Below are 25,943 nucleotides of genomic sequence, written 5' to 3'. Positions count from 1 at the left end.
AGTTTTTACAACAGTTAGCAGTTACTCAACTTCCCAGTGTTTAAGGAAAGACAAATTTTGGCCTTGAAGTTCAAAAATATTCAACATACACCATTCTATATATTCATGTATCTCTCAGTCCATATCAGCTGAGCCATCTCCAGCAACCCTCGGCTCACCAATATTTCACAAATCTTTTGCATCAGTTCTTTCTCTACATTTCCTCTGACTTCCAAGTGCAAGCTGTACACATCACTCAAAGGAGGGGAATCCAGCAAAGAGAAAAGGCTGAATAAAGAGAGAAATGAAAAATCTTCATGAGAAAATATAATAAATATGCAATAGAGCAGTTGTCAAAATGTATTAACTGAGTTCTATTATTGGATAGGAGCAAGTGTTCTTATTTTCCTTGTATTTACATATAGATTGCAGGTTTTCCAAAACAAAATTATAAGCTGTTAGCACACTATCAAAGTTCAAACACTTTGTGTTTAGTACAAACATTTCTAAAAGAGTTACATTGCTGTATTGAAAACAACTAAGTAGGCACTGGATAACCTTTCATCCATCTAATAGTGCTGGGGGGTGGTTTTTCACAGCTTGGGTACTCCTTTTTTTTGGTTGTTCATCCACAAACATCACTGTTTCCATGGAACCACTGCTCAATCAGCATTGATGCTCACAGAAAAACCACACCAAAAAAATTACTTTTCAAACAGAGCATAATTCATATCTCGGATTTAAAGCAGAATTAATTTATTGTGCAAATACACAAAGTTGCTTTTCCTAAGGAGTTTATGATTTCTAACTGCCAATAATACCCTGAAAATCACAAAATTCTGTTTTGCTTACTGTTGTAACCATTTAATCTGTACTTGTTTCAACAGGTAAGACCACAGTAGACTTCTGTGCAAAATTTCTGCAGCCTCTGTGGTTTTTTCCATCAGTTCAGATTTCCTGACAAAGAAGAAGTACAAAAAATTAGTTCTTAGAAGGTTTGCTGGAACAATTTCCCATAACTCTTATGTAGTGAGAACAGTCCCTGCATATTCTGCACAGAGAAAGCCTTAGGGCAGTTATTGAGGTCTTTTCCTGATGCCTGCAAAAACTTTGCCAATAATCCTAGAAAGTACAAACCCATCTTTTGAAAAAAAGATTATGGCCAGTGCTATAATTATTTGTATACAGATATTGCTGGACTTTGTAGATAATTCTGACTCAATACAGCAGCATTTGTTTATGGAACCTAGGCAAAGTTATTAGGCAAAATATGTATATTGGAAAGTATTTTCAGAAACTACCTTAATTTTTCTGCTCTGCATTTCACCTGCAATTCAGATCAATTTGATGAGAAATTTGTAAAAATCAAAAGAATATATCAAAAGATGAAACTATTGTTTCAGAATATGAGTCTTGAAAAACATAGTTTTGTTTTTGTTGAAATGAAATGGCCAGAAGTGTGGGTTTAAAAAAGAGGCCTTCAAAGACATTGATGACTACATATATTTCTATTTTCTTCATCTCACACTGGTCATGCTCTTCAATTCCTGAGCACTGAATCTCAGCTCAAAGTCTGAAGGAGTGTTTTAACTCTGTGAGAATCTTCAATGATCTTGGTTATCTTCTGAAATTCAGTTGTCTTTCCTGAGCTCAAAAAGGCCCTGTTTATCCCCTGAATTCCAAAATATGGCTTTGAAGCTCTGCCTAGCATTTTTTTTCAGCAGCTCAGCTGAAGTATAAGCTCATCAAATCTGAAGTTCCTCTACAAACACATCTGCTGCCGCACCTGGCACCGGCTGAAGATTCCAAAAGCTCTGATAAGAGCGATGCCCAGCAACTTCGGGGAGAGATTTCATATAATCATAGAAGTGTTTAGGTTGGAAATGATCCTGTTTAGGGTCACTGAGCCCAGCTGTTAGCCCAGCACTGACAAGACACCACTGAAGGCTGCCTGGGCTGCAGTGATCACGCACTGCTGCAGTCAGTCCTGAGGAATATGGGTCAGGTGAAGAGTAAAGTCAGGACCCTGAATTTCTGGAAAGCAAAGTTCCAGCTGTTCAAGGAGTCAGGCAATAGGACCCTGTGGGAAACTGCCCTCAGGGACAAGGGAGCAGAACAGAGCTGGCATGTATTTAAGGACGCTTTCCACAGAGCACAAGAGCCAGAGATCCCCTTATACCCCAATCCCTACAACATGCATGGCATCATTGCAGTCGTAGCATAAGGCAGAATAAGGCTGCCTAAGCTTGTGCAGACATATACTGAGAGCAGCTGGCATCACATCTCTCTACTGAATATTAGTGAATATATACTTGTCTCCCTGAGCTTGTCCAAGTACAGGATTTAAAGGCACATTCATCCTTGTCTGCCCAAAATGCCTGCAGCGGCTAAAAAAATGTGTAACTACACTTTCACAGCTCACCAGAGGAGTAAGGCACCTTCTTCACTCCTCCAGATCATTTATGCAGCAGTGAGAAAAGGTTAGCAGTCTCATAAAATCTTGAGGAGAACACGTGGAACAAGAGTCAGGCTCACAGGTACAGCCAGCTTGTCCCATTGCTCCTGTGGCAACACAACACACACCATGTCCTTGCTCTGGGCACAATCACGTGCAAGCTTCATGCTAATTGCTTTTTTGAAAGCAGAACCACTGCTGTCAACGTTGAAATGAAGTTTCCATATGAAATTAAAAAAAAAAGAAAAAGGAAAAAAGAAAAAGCTTTAGCATACAATTTAGTGCATCGCATGCATACACCAAAAAATGGTGGAGAAATAGCAAAATTTCAAGCATCAGTAAAGACCATTGAGGATTTTGGACACTGCAAATCATTCTTTACAACTGGGAGTTTGAAAGAGAATAGAGATGGGTTCTGTTCTCAGCTTCACCCCAGTGATTTCAGTGAATTCAGATGGATTGCAGGAGTGGGACAAAGCAGCAGCCTAGCTAAGCACTCCACTCTGCACTTACTCAGAGGCATTTTCTGCTTTTCTGCTTCTGAATTTTGCTACTGAAATTTTTTAAGTAGGCCGAATGGACTATTTAGTTGTGTAAACAGTAACAGCATCAAATTACCTACACTCCTTAACCACTGGAAAATGGAAAATACTAAATTTTGCAGTCAAATATATGACTGACAGTGCATTTCTCATGAATATTCAATCTTTTAGCCTCAAAACTGCTTTTCATGGTTATTTATGCATAAAAATTGACACAAATTAGTATTAAATACTCTTCAAATCACAGTGTGGATGTGAAATGAAGCACTGCCTGTTAAGAAGAAATTGCTGACAGTAGATTCTGGTACACTGCCAGGCTTAACCCATTTTATGTCAGAGCAAAAACTTTTTTAAAGAAACTGATGCTTAATTACTCTTGCTCCTGTACTTAAACACATCCTTAAGTATGCTGCCCTGGAGCTCTGAGGGCTTATAGTCCCTGCTGATGGAATTATCCAGCTGCCCAACCCCATCACTCGTCTGAAGGAATAATCTTTTTTACAGCAATGCTAAGCATTTTCTGTGCAGGTCTAAGGCAGAGGATGCCACGAGGTCATGAATCTCAGCAGGCTGGGCTGGAGCTTGCAGCTTCCCGACTGGTTTCCAGCTGCACAGATGGGCAGGGGAGCCAGAACTGCTGAGCCCCTGCTGGTGGCTGCTCAGCAGCAGGGAAGGGGCGTGGGGCATGGATGTGGTTTAGAGGAGCAGCCTGAAAGAAAGCAATGGCATCCTTCTCTGTCCACAGAACAGGCACCCACGGGACAGCAGAAGAAAAGCAGAGAGGCACAGAAAACACGGAGCGAGTTGAGCAACGTATCATAAATAGAAATGAAGAACGTGAACTCAATTACAGGCCAATCTCAAAGAAATCGGCAGCTGGTAATGACAATTTCTGTGGATTATTGCAATAATAGATGGCACACAATGGTTTAATTATAGAGGCTTTGCACAAGTTCTTTTTAACAAGCGTGCAGCTGTATCAAAGAAACCGGTTTTTGAAGTGCTATTTAAGACTTATTCAATTCTTTTCGGATTTGTTTGGGGATATCTTTAAATGTTAGCTTATAAAATGTAGGACTACGAACATAATACAGTTCTGACTACAACACTGAGGGATGCTCACCCCTACACTCAAATTTCTGACTCCACATTGACAGGAAACAGAAGCACAGCAAATCTGGAGAAATCGAATGATTTCCATTAACACACAGAAGGGAAACATTTGCTTTCACACAGGCAGAGGAGATGTGCTCCAGATCATACAAAGACACAAGGAAAGTGTATTGCTCATTTCAGTATGGGTATGCTCACCCAGAATTTGGAACAAAACACAAATTAGAATCTTACTAGGCAAGGCTGTGAAAATATTAATGATATAATTACCAAATTTCATTTCTTTAATGCTCTTAAAATGATACTTTTTCCACATTTTGATCAAAATATTGAATGCTTTACACTTTAAATGAGGTCAGAAGTGCTGAAGTGAGCTGGTAAGCACGTGTATATACACACACACAAGTGTACATGTACACCTACTCAGAGAAAGTCACATAAAAATTAATAATGCCTGGAAACTCCTCTGTCATCTAAGTACAGAACTTAAAAGAGAAGGAAAACTTGTACACAGGTCATGTCCATTTCTCATATTCATGATCCTATAGACAGAAAAAGATGGAGTTAGATCAAGCATGTACTGATCTCAGTTATTTTTATACACAATAATGTATTCTACAATCTGATAAATACTAAAATGCTTTAATAAAACATGGGACAAAATAAGAAACATGGCTCCCTAAGCCCTGAGTGTAGAATGGTCTCTAAAGAAAACAAATATACTCCTAGTCTGCCTGTCCACTGATTTAGTGTGTTTATCTGTAAATCACTCCTTGCTGATGTCAAGAATATATTCTGCTTTCACATAATAGTTCAATGTACTTAAATAAAAGATGGCAGACCCAAGTCCTTTACAACAGTTTCCCAAGAAACATCCAGACTTCTGAGTCATTAACCTAGTACCAAGTGATAATTCTAGTCGTGGAAAGAAGTTGTGCCCAAACTGAAACCATTTCCTACTTTTGTATTTTAATACCACTTGAAGAGCAAACAAACAAAGCAAATAAGCAATTATATGAGTCCATAACAAATAAGCATTTCTATGATTCATGTCTGAGTTAGTCAGAGATGCAGAAATGCACGTGAAATACAGAACCTCTTACATCTCACCCTGACGTAAGCAGTGACTTGTGCCTGCCCTTCCACCAACTTTAAAAAAAAACTCATTTGTGAAACACACCCCTCCCAAACACACACTACCAAATTAATAAAGAAGACATTCATAACAACCAAACTGTGGTCACTGGCTGCAGAAAGTGGTTCTGATGAGCCATGTGGGATGTTGTTTTCCATCTCCTCACTCTGTACTTACTGCAGTTTTCCCCTAAGGCTTTTGCTGAGAGGCAGTAATGGTTTGTTGTTGACATTTTGGTTTGCAGGGATTTTGCAGTGGGACTTAACCCAGCTCTTTATGTACAGCACAGAGGTATGTCAGCACTAGTCTGGTGGGAAGGGGCTGGAAGGGAAAGGGTTGGAATCCCTACTGGGGCTAGAATGGCTGCTAGGAAGGATACGATCAGTGCCAGGAAACAACACAGCACCTTTAATCATTTCTCCCATGATGCACCCTACTGACCACATGTCAACTGAAAACAAAAATGAAATGAAGGTAAACAAGAAAACAGGAACAGAACAACAAATAAATGAGAAGACTTATCCAATCATGCTATAGCACAGCTCCTGCAGACACAGACCTGCCTCTTGCTCTCAGTGGCTGCTTTTCTGCCTGAACACACAAATTTCATGACAACAGAGCAGGTCTGAGAAAAATCGACTCCAACAGTTTCCTTTACCCCAGTGTGGATGGAAGACAATGCCATTAAATACAGAAACCCAACTGAGACCCGCAGCTGGCTACTGTGTCATAATACAACTTTGTAATTAAAATTTACCAATTAATTTTGTCTTTTTCAATTTCCATTTGTATTCATTACCTAGGTTTATGATTCTTTGTCTTGTAAATGAATGCTGGTCTCTGTATTCAATAAGGATATGCAAATTGCTATTCCTTTATCATTCCAGCTACCAGAGATCCATGCATATTTTCACAAGCTGAACTGCCAGAAGCCACAAAAGGAACTTGGGTCCTGGTGAAGACATATCCACTGCTGATTCAGGGTTATGAATAGAATTTTTGAGATCATTCAAGCCCAGCAATTCTTGCTTTAAGGCCTGTTGGCTCACTTCCAGAGAATCTCAGTGAAGCCAGCAGTCCATCACAGGGATCTTGAGAATCTCATAAGATTTCCATTTGCCATGATAGGAAATTGTGATTTCTAAATAGGCCAGTTGAGACACGGAAGTGCTAAACTGTACCTTCTGCACTGAAATTCAGAGAAAATTGGGACCTATTTAGCTCCTACAGGGAAGAGCAGTTCAGCTGGGTCAAGCAAAGCTCACCACAATTCACACGGGAGCACAAGATGAAAATCAGACTCCTTATATCCAGCACAGGATTAAGGTGGCATTTTCCCCCATACTGATTCCATGTAACCACATTACCTCTGCTGTCCTTGCTCTATGGTAAGTCATAGGGCATGAAAGCAAGCACAGGGACAAACTGGTGTCTCAGGGCCAGAAACTGGGGAAAAGATATGAAAGCATCATGCTGCTTGGTTAAATTTACTCTTACAATTTCATATTTAGCAACAGCTTAAACTGCATTTGACTTTGAAGGTAAATGTCCTATCTGTGGAAATCTCAGCATGCCTGGGTCTAAGGTTCCCTCGTTGCTCTATTTAGCATATGAAAAGCTTAAACACTACACAATAAATAAATCAATAAACAAAAAACAAAGAACTAAAGGAAAGGCTACTTGTTTGGAAGCAATAAGCAGACCTAGAGATGCAAATTATTGCTGCTTTCATCACAAGCTAAATGGCATGCAAAATATCAGGAAAGGATAGAGCAAGCAGTTGTTTGTTCGTCTGTTACTAATTCCTTTTTATTTTCAGAGGCTGCCTCCTGACATCACTGCTCTATGCTATGCTCCAGAGGGCACACACACAAGTTGAACTAGTGCCTTACTAAACTGCAAACTGTGTAAAATCAGAGATGATTATTCCCCTCTATGCCTGAGGTTTTGGGAAGGAAGCTCTTTGAAAATTTGCAAATCAGAAGGAGCAAAGATAAACACCTAAATATAACCAGCGTCCCAAGAGCCTTCTTGACTGCTCCCTCCTTTTTGCCTCCTGAGGCAATTAGAAATAAATCAAAGTGGAACCAGGATTTGGCTGCATGTTAGAAGTAGTTGGAGGTTAAGAATTTGAGCACACACAGCAGCAGCTGTCAGAAACCCCAGTCAAGGCACGGAGACTTGTGCAGAGCCCCAGAAAGGCATGCAGGACAGAGATCTGTGCCTTGGTCCTCTGCTTCTGTTAGTCCAACATCAATCCAGATGTTGCAGTCCAAGTAATTTCACTTGTACAAGCATCAGAAAAAAAAACCAAGCACATCACAGTCTCTAAACACCTGCATTCAGCTCCAAAGCACTGAAAGTCTACACCTGGTAAAAGATTTTTTTCCAAATGTGAGATAATCGCAAATGCTGGCAATGCTACATCAACGCATGGAACATCCCTAAGCTTTAATCGAGGGCAGGCTAACTCCTAGTGACAGACCTTTGCATGATTCAAGGTAAAGCTTCAGTTTAGCTACTATTTGCATCGATGTTTTTAAGACCACGTGAAATAGTGTTTAAGGAATTTAACCTACAGCTTTTTCAAGACTCTAAAGTGAAACTGTAGAGATTGCATAGCCCTTGCTGGGAAACCCACTTGCCATTGGAATATCCAGGTCCTGGGTTACTAGGAGTAGGGGATTTTTAATGTGTTCAGAATCTCTACAAACCAGATTATTGCACACTCTGGAACACATTCTTAAATATGTACACATACTTCAGAATATGACTAAACTTGCCAAAGACACCAAATGCCACCCTGGCATAGCCAGCTTAAACAAATGCTCAGCAGAAACCACATGCACATTTCTTCCTGAACAAAAAACAACATTTTAACCATAGAAGAAAAGAAAAAGAAGAAAATCTTCTTCTCTGGGCCACCTCCTGGTTCTGATTCCCCACCAAACAGGTACTATCTGACCCAAATGAGTGCTTTCTCATCCTTCCAGATTTCATATTCCCTCCAGCAGAGATGCAGAAGAGTCAGGAATTGTAGAACTACCCAGATGCTTCCATGTGGAGAGGACCCAAGTCAACCTTTTGTAGACACCTCCCTGGATAATCTACATTCTCATCCTGCAAAACCGCAGGTTCTCTGGGACTTCACCAAACAATGAGAGGGAGAATCTGTGACTGCCCTTGCTCAAACTCCCACTGTGGTCGCTTTTCAGTCTTGCACTCAGTAAGATCCAGCTGTCATTCAATGAAAATTGTGACATTCAAATTAAAATTCATTAAATGCAAGCCACAGGACACGCCAGAGACCAGAGATGCAGGCACAGCTGAATGAGTTTTGCTATGTTTTCCAGCCTCATGGGTTGGTTCACACTTTCTTCCCAGAGCACTAGTGAGCATACTAAACATTCACATCTGTAACAGCTCCTGTTTCAGTGATGCAGAAATTGCCCCTCTGCCAGCTGAAAAGAGATGTTCACCTCCTAAAAACTAAATAAAGAAGATAATGATAGACATATTAATGCAGCAAATCATGATACTTGGTTTTACTTGTGCAACTGTAGGCCAAAATATTTAGCACACAACACTGCTTGCCAATGGCTAAGGTGCAAACTCCAGTAAAATGTCAAGGCAGCTGAGTATTCCTGTGATAACAGTGAGCTTCTCTCTCCATATTCGCCTAAAATTGACCTTGTGGGCATGACCTCCCTTTACCTCTATCTCTGTTTTGAGTACTCCTGCAGACCTGTACTGGTGTCTGCTCTGAAGAACCATTTCTAGGCCCTTACTTGAATTTTCAGAATGAAAAATGCAACAGCCGGTATGGGATGCTGTGCCTTGTTTTTAAAGGTTTTTCTTTTATTTCTATGCAATAGAAAACAAGGGCATGGTTTATAAAAATACTTGGTAATTCTCAGTAATACATGGGCAGAGCTGCTTTTTTTTCCACATGCTTCAGATCCCACAGCTACAAAGGCTCCAGACTTGCCAATGCAAGGAAAGTCTGTGATGTGTGGCACTCCCAGCGACCATTGTGGAGATGGCTCACACTCCTGAAAAGGATTAAAACCCTCCCCAAACCTCGGAACCCTTATCTCCCTCCATTCTAGCTAAGTCATGGCAAACTCCCAGTTTTGTGACATTCCAATCTCCTTGCTGAGATACCAAAACCCTTCCCTTTGTGCTTGTATTTGTTATATGCTTGAATTTCAACATGTTTTAACAAGGGCTCCCTCAGCACAGTATCAGCTCAATCGATTAAAATTTCTTGAGAAAGCTTTTCCTTTCTAATTTGAAACACCACTTTCAATATGATGTTATGAAAACCTTAATATTTCTCAGTAACAGTAATAAGGTTCCCAAGTGTTTGAAAAAATGCCTTAGTGACTTCTAATTTTCTTCCTGACAAACACTGTGGAATACAGGTGCTCTCCTGACAGATGCTATATGGAACCAAAAGGGAATTGCCACCGGTTTACAAGGGTGATGCTTCAGAGCAACCTACGAATTTCTGTCTTTTTTTAAACTTTCTGTGACCCAGTGGGAAGCCTGCACTGGAGAAGGCTCCTGCCTCTTAGGCTGCAGTGCCAAACAAGTGCTAAAAAATGACTGTTAAAAAAATGACTAAAAAAGCCATGGGAATCCTGAGCAGCAAGCTCAAGAATGAGTGGAGGCACAAGGGATGACTCACACCCTTCCCTTTCTCGCATTTTCTTTTGGATATAACTATATAAAAAACCATTACAGTAAGAGAGACCTGCAGATAATCTTGCCAAGGAATGTGAAACACTCTACACTGTGTCTATCAGACCATAGCATTGAAAACCTGTTTTGTAGATCCTGCATTTCCTAGCTCCAGGTACTCTTTTTAGCTTATTTTACATTTTGATTTTGAAGTATCTCTTCTCAGGTCTCACAGAGTATTCAAGTACACTTGTGCTCCCTCTTTGAGGAGGAAGCCCACAGCCAGTCTCTCTTGTGACAATACAAACAGATTAGCATCGAGGATACCTGTATGTTTTCATATCTGGAACAGCAATCACAAAATATGCTGAGTTGGAAGAGACCCATCAGGATCATTGAATCCAGCTCCTGGCCCTGCTCCTGACCTCAGGAATCACATCCTGTGCCTGAGAGCTTTGTCCAAACACTCCTTGAACTCTGTCAGGCTGGTGCTGTGACCACTGCCCTGTTCTGGTGCCCAATCATCCTTTAGGTTAAAAACCTTTTCCTGATATCCAACCTAAATCTCCTCTGACTCAACTTTGTGTGATTTTGAATTTGTTTCAACTCCTTATTTTGGTCCTGTCCAAATACCTGCATGCTCTTGACAAAAGGCACTTCACTATTGTCCTAAATTCTCTGCTCAGCTGTTCCAGTCTGTCTCAGCTCAATTTAGAACAGTTTCCATCAAGAAAAAGCTGACTAATGCCACAGAAAAAAACCCAAAACATCTGAGACCATCCAATTCTCACAGGTGCCAGAAAACTCAATTAAAACGTGCCTTGGTTGAAATTCATACAAGGCAGCAGTGCATCCTGAAAATCTTTAGGGTGAATGATGGGAAACAAGCAGTGGATCATCTTCACTGTAGCACCTGGGATCCAGTCCAACAGTCACACAGATGACAGACAGCATGGGGGTTTCATGCTGAGTGCAAATTACACTCTAAACTGTTGGAGTATGCATATCTGAATTTAAAAAAAAAAAAAAAAAAGAGAGAGAAAAATGGCAGGAGTCAAATCATCCTCACATCTACTCTGAGATCTCTTCGAAACAGGCCTCACCTCATATGAGAAAACTTTAAGACAAATCCTGAGTCCAAAACCAAACACCAAATACCCAGGGAAGAATAATCCAGGTCAAAGAAATCCAAACTTAGCCATCAATGCCATCATAGCTAGCACACACTTAAGCAGCAGGCTGACATGAACCAGCTGATCCTGCCTGGAAAGCCAGGCCAGTCACACTTAACAGTATGTTTTAAATAATCCTGATGCTAGTTACTGGTTCTGATTTTAAGACAGAACAAGCCTTAAGAAAATACTATCTGGAAAAAGAAAAACAACAGACTGCACTTAAGAAAAATGCAGAAATTTTTGTTATACTGTAGTTTATGAAACACCCCAAAATGCCCTCTTACACTTATGAATCAATGCAGATCAAATGCAAAGACAAATTCTGCTTAAGAGTGGTGGAAAGGCAGCACCTTTTCCTAAAAGACTTTCTTGATGCAAACTTTTTTCCTAAGGCAATAGAACACTCTCTATCAGATGTCAGAGAGCATCTCTTAAACCCATCACTCTCAAAGCCAGCTGGTGGGCAAGGGAGTTTTTGAAAATCTGGCTACAGAAAACATTAACTGTATCTATTAATGCTGACTTCTCTTCAAAATTCCTTTTGGATGTAGATAATTACATAGAAGAAAGTTGGAATTTTTCTCTGTTCCTATTTTAATGGTATTTTCTCTTTTGACTGCCTTAGACTTTAAGCTACCTACAGCAGGAATTCTGTTCTCCATATTTACAGTGGAAATTCAGGCCTAGCCAAACTTAGAACACTTGGCTGTTATCACAATATATTTCTATGGCTAAATCACTGTTTTCCTTTGATCTGCTGAAGGAAACACACTTGAAATTGCTATAATACCATTCTCTACATGCCTCCTTCATTTCAGTATTGAAAAGAAATGCTCTGATCACTTTATTTTCCCCACTAAGTCACATGTGCCTGTAGGACATCACTGTGGACTTGGCAGCTTAGATCCTAATAAACTTGTCTCACCTGAAATCATTTATTTTAAGTTTTCCCATCTCTTCAGATGAAAAACCCCCCAAAAAACAGAAAGAAATTTCCAATCCTTAAATTGAAATCTTATGAGATTTTGAAGATTTTATTACCTAGAGCTGAATCAGCTTTGGGGAAAGCCCTGGGGTTTTCTAACATATTTCTGATGGCATCCAAGAGTTCAGGCAGTTTTTACCTACTCACATTCTTTCTGATTTAACAAAACTGGAATAAACATCAAAGAAACACTGAGCAAGAATCTCAGAAATGGAGTACAAAAGCTTACCAGAACTTGCCAGGAATATTTTGGTTGGGAAATCCATCTGGAAATGGATTGAAAGGTGGATTTCTTCTCAAGAGGGTCTGATTTCTGACAAGGAAGTTTCCCTGACAGTATTTTGAAATGCCTGCCTTAGCTGAATAACAAGGAATGAGGGTACCTGCCAGGCAATTTCTACCCAGTACTCTCCTGGACACTGGAGGCTCTTCTTGTCTGAAAACCAGCTGTAATCTATACAGATTCCAGAGCTTTCTCATGGCAGCTTAAGAGAGAGTTTCTTGTTTATGCAGATGAAAGGTTCTGGAATTAATCTCCTCCATGTTTTAATTTCCACAAAGACCTTGAAATGAAATTTCATTTCACGTCAGCAGTACCTGAGTGCAGTGGTAACTCAGTGCGATGGTTTAGGTGAGATTAAATTTTAAAATATTTTCTTTCCATAAAACAGCAGCAGCTGTGAGATTTTTTTTTTTTAGATGTATACTGTGCCATACACAAATGTTCCTACTCTGGACTAGAAATGAGTTAGCTCATACTGATAACAAGTGTACACAGCAGACAATCTTTTGAATGATTAAAAGGAACTGATATTTTTGATTTCTATACAGACTTGCCTCTTTCAGCTAGAAAACTCTCTGCCTGAAAGCCTTAAGGAGCCCAAGGGAAGTATGTAATGTGCTTCTGTGAAGTTTACCTGCAGCTGCACAAATATTTCTCCAGCTCTTCCTGCACCTGGGAGGGAAACTTGATCTGCTCATCAATAGCCATGGAGGGGTGGGAAATCATGGACCCGTACACAAACCAGGCTTTCCAACACTGACAACTCATTCATGGGGTCACACTGGTTAACAAATGAGTACCAACTTGGAAATGAATGTACAGATTTTTTTTTTCTTTTTAAAGGTTGTGGTTTTTTTGGTTTGGTTTTTTTTTTGTTTGTTTGTTTGTTTTGGTTTTTTTTTTGTTTTTGTTTTTTTAACTTCCCACTCACCTGAATAAACCCACCATTAAGGCACGGTAGCAATTGTGACCTGGCTATACATTCTATATCAGGATATGGGATTTCCAATTATTTACAAAGTAGGACTATCCCACAATTTATACAATGTTTGCTGCATTTGTTCAGAAATTCAGTTCAGTTATTTTCAACTGATGCTGAAATGTTAAAATATAGTTTAAGAATATTTTACTACTATCCTTGAATACATCACTGTCATAAGAGACTGTTTCCACAGCCAGACAGAAACAAAGTAATTATATTGTTTGAATGATTTTTTAAAAAGCTACATTGTTTAAATTATATAGCATTAACTTTTTTTCTAGACTTGGGGCAAAAGAACATCTCTGCTAATTTGTTATTGTAAAAGGAGAGCAACCCATTAACCATGCTACTATGCTTCTATCCTGAAACCATTCTTTGTATGAATCCTAGCTGCTTATCAACTAAAACCTCAGACTTCTCTCAGAAAAGATTAAATGGAAATATCCTCAGTATTTACAGCTGAACCTCAAGTGTATTACTGATAGTTTAGTTTTTATTTGATTTTTTGGCGGCTTATTTGGGGTTTTTTTTTGTTTGTTTGGGATTTTCATTTGTTTGGTATGGGGTTTTTTTGTTTTTAAGAGGAAAAGAGTGCATTGTTCAGAGGAAGGGCTATGTTGGTGTTTCTGAGGTGGTGTTACCACAGAATTACAGATCTCTTGGGAATGCTGGGAGCTGCTCTGCACTTTGAGGTTACAGCTGCAGGTGGGTGTGCAGCCTGCTCCTCATGCTTAGGGACAGCTCAGCACCTTTAAGCATCTCAAAGCTACCTACTAATAAAAAAAAACCCCAAAAACCCAACATTCTAACCTCTCTGCCTTGTTTTGCATCCAATAGCTTTCCAGCCCCTCTTCCCACAAGACTGGGAGCAGTACAGTGCTGGTGTCACCCCCTCAGCAAACAGGAGGGACCTGCTGTCCCTCCATCTCCCTGCCAGTCAAGCAGAACTGCATCTTCACTGGGCCACCAAGCAGAGCTCAGCTTTCAGAGAAAGTTGACAGAGCTGTGAAAACAGGACAGGCAGGACCCAGCTTTGACAAACATGACAGGAATTACTCAAAAGTCAGCAAAAAAATAATTGCTTCCATGGCTACACGTCTGTGAAAGCTGAGTTTTCTTCCCACCAACTGCCAGTGGCTGCTGATGCCAGATTTTCGTGGTGCCTTTCTGCTATTTTCTAGCTGAAAATAAGATGCTTTTTGTTTCTGAAAGTGAAGATATGTTATGTTGCCTCATTCTATTCTGATGGGTAAAACACACTTACATTTCCAAGCCAACGCAGGCAGGTTTAGCCTGTGATAAACAGGAGGCCAAGTAGAGACCTCCTCTTTTGTTTTCATTTCCTAATATTGCTTTCACCACCTTGGAAGGGGTAACAATAATATCACCCAAGACAAGAAGAACAAGATGGGAGGGAAATGTAGTTTAATTGACGACACAGACCTCATGCAAGTAAAGGGAAGTTCATTTTTAAATCAAGAGAATCTGATTTCAGGCCAATTTGGAAACCACAGCAGATAAACGGTTGCCTTAAACTGGCAAGTCTTCATTTTATTTTAAAGAAAAAAAAAAATGTTGTATTGACTCAACACTGAGCCTATACAGCATTGAGATGAATTCAAAACCATGATGCATTAGCAAGCAAAAGATTATGATGTCACCACAAATGTTATGAAATCAATATTTCCAAAACATAAAAGCAGAAAAACAGATTTACAGGAATGAGATGGGCCAAGTTAGGAATTTGTTCTTTTATTTCTTATTTTTCCTTTGAAGAATAGTAAATAAAGCTGTCCAATTTGCCATCATAATGCTTATTTTCTATGTTGCTTATTGACATGACATAAATAGCATATAGAATGGAATGATTACAGGTTTTAGAGTAACTTAATTGACTGAAATAATTCTGTGCATCTGTTTTTCATTTTCAATTTTGTGCATATCAGTAGTGTGCTATTTTCGTTTAGCCATACCTCTGGGATTCAACTTTCTGCTTCTATCTTTACAGTCCTGGTATAGTCATTTTGTGGTAAAAGGGATGGGGTGGAGGAGAGGAACAAATAATAGGTGAAGCTGCAGCAAATGGCACAAGGATACAGTCCCTTCCTGGAAAGAGGATTTTGTGGCGAACCATTTCTCCCATAATGCATCCCACAGACCATATATCCACTAGAACAGCAGAGACAGGGAAGTGAAGAAGGAGGGAAAAAAAGCAAAGTTAACTACGACATTTCACTCCTAAAGGAGGGGAAAAAGAGCAGGTTGATCAGAACAGTACAGTTTGTTTTGTGGTTTTGTTGGGTTTCTTTTTCATGTCTCACCAAAAGCTAAAATAAGTAACTAAATAAAAAACACAAAAGCTGTGTCAGTCAGCTCAACAGCAGTTAGTAACAACAGTGGGAAAAGTTTAAAATCAACATTCAACATTTTGGGTAAAGGTCCAGAGTTGGCAAGTAAAGATCAAGTAACAACTGCACAGACCCATGGTATACACTGAATTTATGGTTAAAAAACAAATCCTTTTTTTTTTTTTTTTAGGAAAAAAACCAAAACAACCATATAATGATAATCTACTACTTGCAGAATTTCTAGGCTTTGTTCTCCAGCACTGAGGCTTTCTGCAGCAGCTGACAAAAGGTTCCAAATGAAACTGCTCACACAAGTAAAAGCCATATGGACAAATACCCCCCTTGAAGGTTATTTAAAATTCCTCTTTCAGGATCTATACCTATGTCCAATCTATAGGTACCTATCTAGGTGTATCTGTACCTCCATACCCAGAGAGCATGACCTGAGTGGACTCTGTTTTGGACTGTGTAGGTACCCAAAATAGATGCTATAATAAAAGCTCCAAAGTACAAATATCAACAAGACTAAAATCATTTCCTATTCCCAAACCTGCTTTCAGCTTTTAGGTGAAATATGCACAGTTACCTTATCTGCTTGACTTGGATAGGGTTTTTTTTGCCCTTTAAGCCTTTAAAGAAAAAATGCTGGATAGATAGAGACACAGTACTCAGAAAAAAACCAAACAAACCCATCTTCCATGTGAAGAGGAAAAAAAAACTGCTTTGAAATGCTTTAAAAGGCTATGTTGTTTATAAGCCTGAAATCCTTATTTTCTGGTCATATTTGACCTACACAACCAGTTTTCTCCTCTTTTTCTTCCCCTTTCTTAACCTTCAAAAGCAATCCAAAACAAACCAAAGAAACAAACAAACAACTCATTTCTTGGTAAAACAAAACAAAACAAAAAAAAGGTGAAATGTTCCATTTGGGAAAAGGAGGGTACAGGTATCAGGGGCATGGGACAGCAAAAGCATGCCTGAGGCAGTGGCAGAGTTTTCTTCCTAGTGACAGTTTTGGGACCTTCCATAGAAGTGCAGCAAACTGGTGATAATTATGCATCTTTAGCCAACCAAGTGCAGAAAGAAAATGAAAGCAGTGAACAGTCCTTATAGAGGCAGTGTGGGTAGTCAGAGGGGGAAAAAAGTCAGGGGAGGTTCAGTAATGTGGCAGCATAGGCCAGAGCAGGGAAGCAAAGGACAGCCCTTGCTGTTGACTTCCTTGGGAGCTGACAGCTGAGCTTCATTTTCAAACATTTTTTTTCTTCCTCTCTTTATTTTGGCCTTGTCCAAGTAAGACAAGCTCATTCATCTTCAGCCAGACTCATTGCCCAGGGAAGTCAAAGGAAGTCTCTGTGTTAAATTCAATGGGCATTTGATCAGGACCCTTGGATGTGGCAAACATTAGAACTTTCCCAGCTGTGTACTTCATCACAAAAGTGTGTCTAACTTTTTCTTGGTGCAGTTTTAATCATGTGAAAAGCAAATGCTCTCTCTTGTCCTTTCATGGACAATAATAACAATAATCCTAATCATCTACTAAATGTCTGGAGGGGAAAAAAAACAACAAAAGAATTCATTTGACAATAGAAAAACTCTGGATATTGACTAAAGAACTATCTAAACAGTCTTAGTTCAAGCTTCTAATGTCACTTAGCAAAAATTTCAAACAAAATACTTTAAGGAATATTATTCCTTTTTCCCCAAAATTATTCTCTAAGCTAAGACTACTAGTACTACTACTACAACTAATTTAACTACTTTTTAGACTTTTGTATTTAAATTGATACTTTAAACTCATAAACATTACAAATAATTCATACAGGGACTTGCTGATTTCAGAAGAGGTTGTGTGATTAAGTTTTTAGTATGCTGAAGTCATGGAATCAGCTCCCAAAATCAGTTTCACTGCCCTTTACAGGATCCAGTTGGCTGTTCATAAAAGTTCTCCTGAAGCTTAGCTAACCTCCTCAACATAAATCAAGTAGGACACCTTTTAATAAATTCCTGGTCTTGTCACATTTGCTGTATTTGCCATCAAAAAGTCTCCTCAAACAGAGAAATGATACCTTTGACAGCAAAATCTGAGCTACAGAATATTCCCTCATTTCCTGCCGGGTCTACCTGCCTGGCACTCTGCAATTCTCAGTTTTGTTACAAAATGAGAACAACTTTAAAAGTTTTCCCTTCATCTTCTGCAAAATTTGAGTTTCTCCTTACCTGCTTCTCTATAGCAAACACCCCCACATGCTTCTCACAATATTTCCAAGGACCAAGATCTCTCTCAGAGCACTATCCTATTTACTTCTAGGGAGATTACATACAAATTATATGTTTTGTCTTTTTTTAAAATTCTACTTTTTTCTACTTTCCATTAAAAAAAAACAAACTCAAACTGCAAAATTTATACCTAGATCTTGACGAGATGAAACCTGTCAGCAAAACCTGGGACTTTGTTAAATTTATCATGAAGAAGGAATTAATTCCTGAAATTCAGATCTAGATCTGGATTTAGAGAAATTCTGGAAGGGTTAGGATTTGCTATTTCGTCTGGTCCTTCTTCTTGTTCCCTCAAACAATTCAGAGATCCAGACTCAAATTTAGGACGCGTCACTCGTTCAGCAATTCCAGTGGTTTCACAGCCACAGAAGACAAAGATATTCTGGTCAAAACGAGCTGGCTGGAGCTGTAACCTCAAGCACGCCTAAATTTCCTGTTACTCTGCAATCCCACACTGATAAATTCACCAGCAGTGAATACATTCCCAAATACATTCGGTAGCTGCAGTTCACAACAGTGAGGAACTGCTCTAATTCCAGGTGTCACTTCCCATTCCTGTCCCTCCTTTGGGTCTCCCTGACAGTGGTGGAAGCAGAGTTTGCCCCTGGGGTGCCCTGGAGCAGTGGCACTGCAGCCCTACCGTTCTCCTTGTAGCCCATTCCCAGGATGACCTCCGGGGCTCGGTAGTAACGTGTCACCACGTACGGGGTCATCATGAAGCTAGTGCCTGCAGTCCTGGCCAGCCCAAAATCCAGGATCTTCAACGTGCAGTCAGATTTTACTACAATGTTACTTGGTTTTAAATCCTGCAAAAGACAGTGGAAAAAAACAAACATGTGACTGTCCTTTATAAAGCCAGGCACAGATAGGATAGGGACAGATACTTTAGGTCACCCTTCAAATACTCTTTCCCTCTTCTGACACAATTATTATCAGAAATACCTGTAAATATACAGCAAACCCTTGCTTTTTTTTCTTTAGCAAACTGTCCTGGAAGTTGTTCTATCCAGACTTTACCTGGATAACAGGAGCCTACTGGTGTTAAATTAATTGCATTTAGCAGATCAAGAAACTTGGATTAGTATCCAAGTGCTGTTTTGATTAGATTATTTTCTCTTAATGCTGTGAACCTGAAGAGGCATTCCAACTGCACATGTGGAGATGTCTTAATGCTTCATTTATAATAATTCAGCTCATCTTTTGCTGGATGACTATCTGGAAGCCAAATCTATGACCCTCTGCTAAACCCAACATGCCATGAAAGGAGAACGTTGTAGAACAACCTCCACTTTTTAACCCATTTCATCAGCCTTTCTTTTCTTTAGGGAAACATTTTTAAAATTTTTTAGGTTTTTTTTTTTTTAATGTGGAACTCCCAAATTAGTAAAAGCACTTTTCAATAAAGAAGTTAAGTTAGGGTATTTTCAATCCATTGAGAATTCCTGCTCACAGTGACATGACTAATCCCCCTGCTATCAGCTATCACACATCCACAGCCAGGTACAACATCCTGATCAAGCACAGCACTGATATGAGGATGCATTTAATATAGGCTCAGCAGTCTTTCCATTTGTTTCAGCACATGTAAATGATGGCAAATGCCAATTCCATATTCCCTGACCTCTGACTGTGGTTGTTAGGTTTATATTCTTTGTACTGGGAGACAGGGCTTTGGTCCACAGTACGTAAGAGAGTCAAGTAGCATTTAAAGTCTTCATGATCATTTCATATGCTGCCTTAAGTTTTGAGCCAAAGGCCCCTTACCCTGTGAATAATCCCTGCAGAGTGAAGATGCTTGATTCCACAGAGCATTTGGTACAGAAGGTAAGACATTCGTTCATGGTCCAGCTCCATCTGAATGACCTGGCACAGGTTGGCATCCATTAACTCCATTACCAGGTAGCTGAATGGAAAAGCAAAGCCACAGGATTACTTTTTTGTGTTGAAGACAAATCACAGCATCATCTCAAATAAGTAACAAAGCTTTTTCTTGCTTCAAAATTCACTTTATTTCTGATGACTGGGAGTAACAAAGTTGGAGACTGGGCCCACTAACCACAGCACCATGGTGGTGTTTGTATCTCACTGCAGAGACACCACTCTTTTAGCATAACAGGAAAACTGGTGGATTATTTGCCCTTTCTTGGTGCATTCCCCATGACAGAGACTATACCCTACATGGGCAATCAGGCAGCACCACACAGAAATGCACAAAACCCAAAAGACCCACAAGCACCAAATGATGCAACTGCTCAGCCCTTGGCCACTGCCAAAATGGCTACCACAGTACAGATAGGAATCTGAGAGAAACAGAGGTGTCTGAGAGGGTAGCATATGCAACCCCATGCAAAATGCCCCCAAAAATCCTCCTAAGATTGCATGATTTCACGAAATCCTCATTAAAATTAATTGGTTACTGTTGGTATCAGACTACGGAATAGGAGCACATTTCCATGCAATGTATACAGAATATGGGAAAGACAGGAAGATAAAAGGAGAGCAACAACATAAAACAGAGAATACTTAAAATTTCATTCACAGCAGGTTTGTACTAGGCACAGTGGTTGTCCAGCAGGGCAAGGTTCCAGCAGAGATGCTGATTGTCTTCTACACCTACCCCTAGTTCCCCAGGCAAATAACATTACACAGACAAAGGCCATATCACAAGAAATATGAAACCCGGTGTTTTTCACCTGAAAGTGTCAAAAGAGCTCTCAATATGAGAATTCAGAATATTTTTCTACCCACTAGACTCACAATATCTTCTTTAGAGGGGGCTATAACCTTTGTATTTTTCTGAGTTATTGCAATCAAGGTACACCATAATGCCCCACACATCCCTAAAGCTTTAGCTTAATTACTGCCCCTGTTACTTACACATCCTGGAACTCCTCCAGAGATTTCTGTGGTGTGAAGACATTTAATAAACTGATAATCTGGAAAGCAAAGTAAGACAAAAGAATAAAGAAAAGGGATATACATAATCAGTTGAACCTGTTTTGAAGTGTGTTAAAGGACAAACTGTTTTTTCACTGCTCTATTTATATTAACACTTCTCACTTTATAGATCAGTAAAAAATTGGCAACATTCAAAATAAAATATCGCAGATCTCTCAGATTTCTTCTAGGTTCATTTGAAATCATCTGAAAGAAGGATAACCAGGGACAAAACAAGGGTGAGACACTCCTCTCAATTTTGGAGGTACAGGTTCAAAGACCAACTTCAGCTCAATCTAGCATAGCAGTCTTTGTGCTACAGCCAGAATTTTCTTATTTATGAGGAATGCTAATTAAATAATCAGGGACCATCTTATTAAACATGAGTCCTTCCTTCTCTCTGACACGGCTCAGTTCCTTTGAGGCACACACATGCACATGCTGGCTGCCACCAGTTCTTTTGTGAGAGGTACAACTTTTCAACAAAAGCACTTTGAAACAGAGACACCCTGAGCAAAGATATCTTGTACAGTTCAACAACTCCTTTCTCTTGTTTGGTTTGCATTTTTGTTTGTTTGATTTTAAACGGACTGGGCTGCTGAAAGACACTGGTAAGAATGTGTGAAAAAGAATAGAGGAAATGTTGTGATCTCACAGGTCTGGATTTCCCCTGTTTTCCCTCTGTGCAGGTAACAGAGGTAAATGACACCAGCACTGCTGCCATGAAGGCAACAGCTGAACATTTCCCTTTCCACCTCCATCACCTCCTTAGGTTTTCTAACAGAAATTGTTCAATATTCTTACTCTTTACTCCACATATTCTGACTGAATCTTACCTCTGCAAAGGTGCCTTTACAATTCTCTCCTTGCTTTGCACTTCTCTGTACAGACAGATTAAAGCTCTAACCCAACCTATGTGATGCTATTAGCAGCTCTCATGCACCATATTAAAATTATGCATTTAAAATTAGTGCCCCTCCTGCTGCCCCTCTGCTCTTTCCAGTCTTTTAAAAAAATTCTCGCTCATCCCTGCATTTTCAAATCCCCATGCATTGGGCTGGCTGGGGGTGGCTTCCATCAAGTCAAGTCAAGGGAAGAGACAGGAACAGACCTGATCAGCATAGTGGGAATGTAAGGATAAATCACTGCCCAGAAGTGAGGCAGAGGACACTGTATTGTCAAGTCCTGCAATTTGCCATTTTTGGGTCAGTCCATTCTCTTTCCATGTGAACTTGTTATTGAGAATAAGTGTAAAATCTCCCCTTACATCACATTTTTTAAGCTCATTTATGCTTTGCTTAAGGAGAGTCACTGCAAGATGAGGTATGGACAAACATTGTAAAGTGAAAAATTCAGTCCTAATGAAAAGGAAGGGGCACACAGATATGGCAGCAGGAAATTTAGGAGGTGGAGGAAAATGAAATCCCTGGGACATCCCTTTACAAGGCAATCCTACATATTTCACTACAAAAAAACAAGTTGATACAATGTCAAGCAGATAGTTCTAACTGATAATGGTTAAAATTAAAATACAGCCCTGGAATAACAGATAATGGTGCAGCAGAGGAGCATTTTCATTCATTATGGATACTAAATGGTAAACAGTAGATGGTGCAAGAAGCAGGAAAGTCTAGAACAATTCCAGTTTGGCACAGCCTTTAAATAAGCATGTGAAATAGCATCAGTCTCTCCTGCGGGCATGTAGTACCAGACAGAGTGTAGCCCTTGAGCATAATTTACTTCTAATTTCTTCAATTGAGAAAAGGAACCCAACGAAACAATTTCCTTTCTAACACAGCAACAAACATACCATTTATCCTGCTGAAAACTTACATTTTTGTGATTCACACACTTCATGAGGACCAGCTCCCTGTAAGCTCGCTTGGCATGAGTTTGGTTCTGAAATGGTCTGCTGAGCTTCTTAATGGCCACGTTTCTGTCAAGGACGGCATCATATGCAGCACTGCAGTGATGACAAACACAGGGGTTATGCATCTCAGAGGGTATCCAGCACTTCTCATGGCAAATTCCTGAACCTCAGGTCTACCATTTCCTTTTTTTCCACTGAGAAAAATACTGGGACAAAAGAAGGAAAGAGTTTCTAGTAAAAAAGAAGCAAGAGATCAAAAGGAAACGTGTAGCACCACATCAGCAGAAGACAGAACACACCACGACTTCTGAACTCCAGTTCCACTGGAAATTAACACTTATTTTCAAGATGTGGGGGGGAAAATTAACTAACTTCAGATAAAAATACAATAAAAATCAGGATGAGAAAGAAGCAGTTTCATAAAGCAGCTCTCTGTGCATGGCTACAGCAGAAAAAGCTTTTGCTTTTTCTGTTGCAGTTAAGAGAAATTTGATGACGTGGCTCAACGACCAAGTGCCCATTGATCCAAAATGAAGTCTGTGTTTTCCTTATGATATTTTTAATGGAAACAATTTATTTAGTCATTCTTTGAGACCATATCATCCAATTCCAATGACATACCTAGAAACAGAACCATTTCACAAGGTTTTTTAACCGATTCCTGATAACAAAAAAAAAATTGTTACATATGCACAGTTACAACTTTTGAAAAGGAAGAAATACATTTTTTACAAAGTGGATTTTTAAAGCTAGGGCCCTAAAATGCTCCTTAAACTTTTAAATGTTTTTCACAACCTTCCGCTACTTTTATAACTGTTACCTCCTCTGCATTTGAAGCAGTTATTTTGGTGGTTCAAATCTGACTACATAAATTCTGACTTCTAAATACCACAAAGCACACTAAGTTCTAGAAGCATTCCCAAGTGGACAGCATCCTCAGACTCTCTTCCTTATTTTTCCTTTTACCAAGAAAGAGGAAAGGCATGACATGAGTTTTCTGCTAGCTCATGAAAAGCAACAGTGTATTTCCCATGAGATAAATCAACCAAACCACTCATTGTTCTAAAAATTGTTTTCTTAAGCATAAAGTAAATATTCGGAATCTTGCAAATTTTTTTCTCTTTAACTCTTCCTTACTGCAGAGGCTAACTACCCAAGCTGAGCAGAAAGCATGCAAGCATCAGAAACTGAGCCACAAAGCCAACAAAACGTACAGCTGTTCAAAATAGGTAAGAAAATGTTGGCAGTGTTTGTCTGGGAGACCACACAAGAAGAGAAGGATCAGAAATATTGAATCTGCATAAATAACACACCAAATGCATCCCACAAATAAGAACAACTGTTTGTTAAAGGTGATGAGTTTTGCAAAGATTACTTTTAGGACTCATTTAGGAAGTCTCCTGAGAGTGGTTCTAGGGAAATGATCTTTCCATGGCCACATCTGGAATTCTGGGTTGTACTCCAGGATCCCCAGTATGAGACAGATAAAGGCTGGAGCAGTTCCAGCGATGAGCCATGAAGATTTTTAGGGACTGGAACATCTCTCATACAGCTGAGTGAGCTGGAGCTGTTTAGCCTGGAGAAGGCTTAGGGAGGATTTTATCAATTTTCTTAAGTATCTGCTGGGAGGAGCAAAGAAGATGGAGGCAGACTCTTCCAGTAGTCCTGAGCAGTCTGCTGTAGTTGACTCTGCTTTGAACAGGTGGGTTGGACCAGGTGTACTCCAACATCATCCATTCTGTCAGTTGGTAACAATTCTTTATCCTTTATTCTCCTATATGATTTCTCTGCAGCCACAGAATTTCACTCAACTAAACTGGTGTTAGGATGTGTGATTTACAGCCTAACAATATGTAGCAGAAAGCAAACCTCCTGTAGCAGCTGTCAGAATTGTGTCTCTCCTTCTGATGTAGTTCAGCCACAACAGGGCATCATAAAGGCCACAGGTAAACAGCTAAAACAGTAAAATATCCCTTAATTCCATTAAGAAAGCATTGAAGAAAAAAAATGTAAAACCCAAAGATTTAAAAAACCAGGATCTTTCAACAGTTCAATATTTTGTCCCTGTTGTTCATGGACATATACTGCAAATATACTTCAGCAGAACAAATCTCTCAGCTCATCCATATTGCTTGATCACCCAACTTCTTTTAGGATGAAAAGCCTATGTAAGACTAATCTGAGCTCGGTAAGAGTACTGTGAATCATTTTAATAATATTTTTTCATATATTATTCTCATTAGATACACCACAAAATTACTGACTGGGAGATAGAAAACAGCAAAAGTTTGTCTGGGCAAACATTTTCCTCAGCTTCTGATCTCTGTTTGCTTTTCTGAATTCTTTCTCTCTGTCAAAGCGACAAAACCCTCAATCTAAAACCAGAAAACCAAAGGCTTCTTAAACACTTGGCTTTTATGATCAATTCCTGATCCTTTGCATACCACAGAAGAACTAAAGTAATCTTTTCTAAAGGGATGTTTACTTTGAGACAAAAGGATTTTGACTGCAATTCTATCACGGTCTTGTACCAAATGCAAGGTGTCCAACTACTTGCAGAAGTCAATAGGTAAATTCATTGCACCAGGTAAATCCACAGCCCTGATGATTTTTTTTCCATGTTCACCAGAAAGAAGCTTTTGTTTACAGCCAGCCAACTCTGCAGTGCACTACAGTGAAATTACAGATACCAAATATAGGTCCTCTCTGCTGCTTGCTACACAGAATCCTTACCTTGGAACACCAAGGTTAGTACTGATGATGATATGCCTTCTTATACAAACTTCCATCACTGGCAGGAGAGTGGCTGTATAAACACGTGGCTCCAGGGATCAGGAATGAGAGGGAGAGTAATGAGTGTCTGTGAACTGTGAGGAAAAGGCTGAGTATGAAAGTCACTCTAAATCTCAAATCAGACACTGGACTTGCATCTAAAAGAGTTTCTCTGGAAACTCTCTCATAACACCTCTTGCTCAACTGTGAATGTATTTTTTAATTTATACAGTTTCTTGATTTTATGGCAAATACTCTAAATTACCCCTGGTTTGTAACAGAATGATAGCTTTACTGCAACATGAGCTCAGAAAAACCTTCAAAGTTTACTACCATGTCTCTGGCAGCTGTACAGATAGCAAAGGCAGTAAATAAACTCTTTCCCTATAAATTCTCTTTACAGTTAG

At 39.5% G+C, this 25,943-nt stretch overlaps 1 protein-coding gene across 9 annotated transcripts in view; it reads right to left on the bottom strand.

Annotated features, from left to right (window-relative positions):
• Positions 1–25,943, bottom strand: part of MAPK10 (mitogen-activated protein kinase 10) — a 140,290-nt gene that overhangs the window by 27,717 nt on the left and 86,630 nt on the right. For all 9 annotated transcript variants that reach the window (XM_014880592.2, XM_088164052.1, XM_088164055.1 and 6 more), the window contains 5 exons: positions 22,728–22,857; positions 20,835–20,893; positions 19,722–19,860; positions 18,598–18,763; positions 15,430–15,501 (listed from right to left, as the gene is read on the bottom strand). In XM_014880592.2, the coding sequence (XP_014736078.2) occupies positions 15,430–15,501; positions 18,598–18,763; positions 19,722–19,860; positions 20,835–20,893; positions 22,728–22,857 (566 nt within the window). The remainder of the gene's footprint in view (positions 1–15,429; positions 15,502–18,597; positions 18,764–19,721; positions 19,861–20,834; positions 20,894–22,727; positions 22,858–25,943) is intronic.

This window comes from Sturnus vulgaris, chromosome 4 (genome assembly GCF_052056855.1).
Source record: "Sturnus vulgaris isolate bStuVul1 chromosome 4, bStuVul1.hap1, whole genome shotgun sequence".
Taxonomy (NCBI): domain Eukaryota; kingdom Metazoa; phylum Chordata; class Aves; order Passeriformes; family Sturnidae; genus Sturnus; species Sturnus vulgaris.
This window is presented reverse-complemented; position numbering and strand designations above follow the sequence as displayed.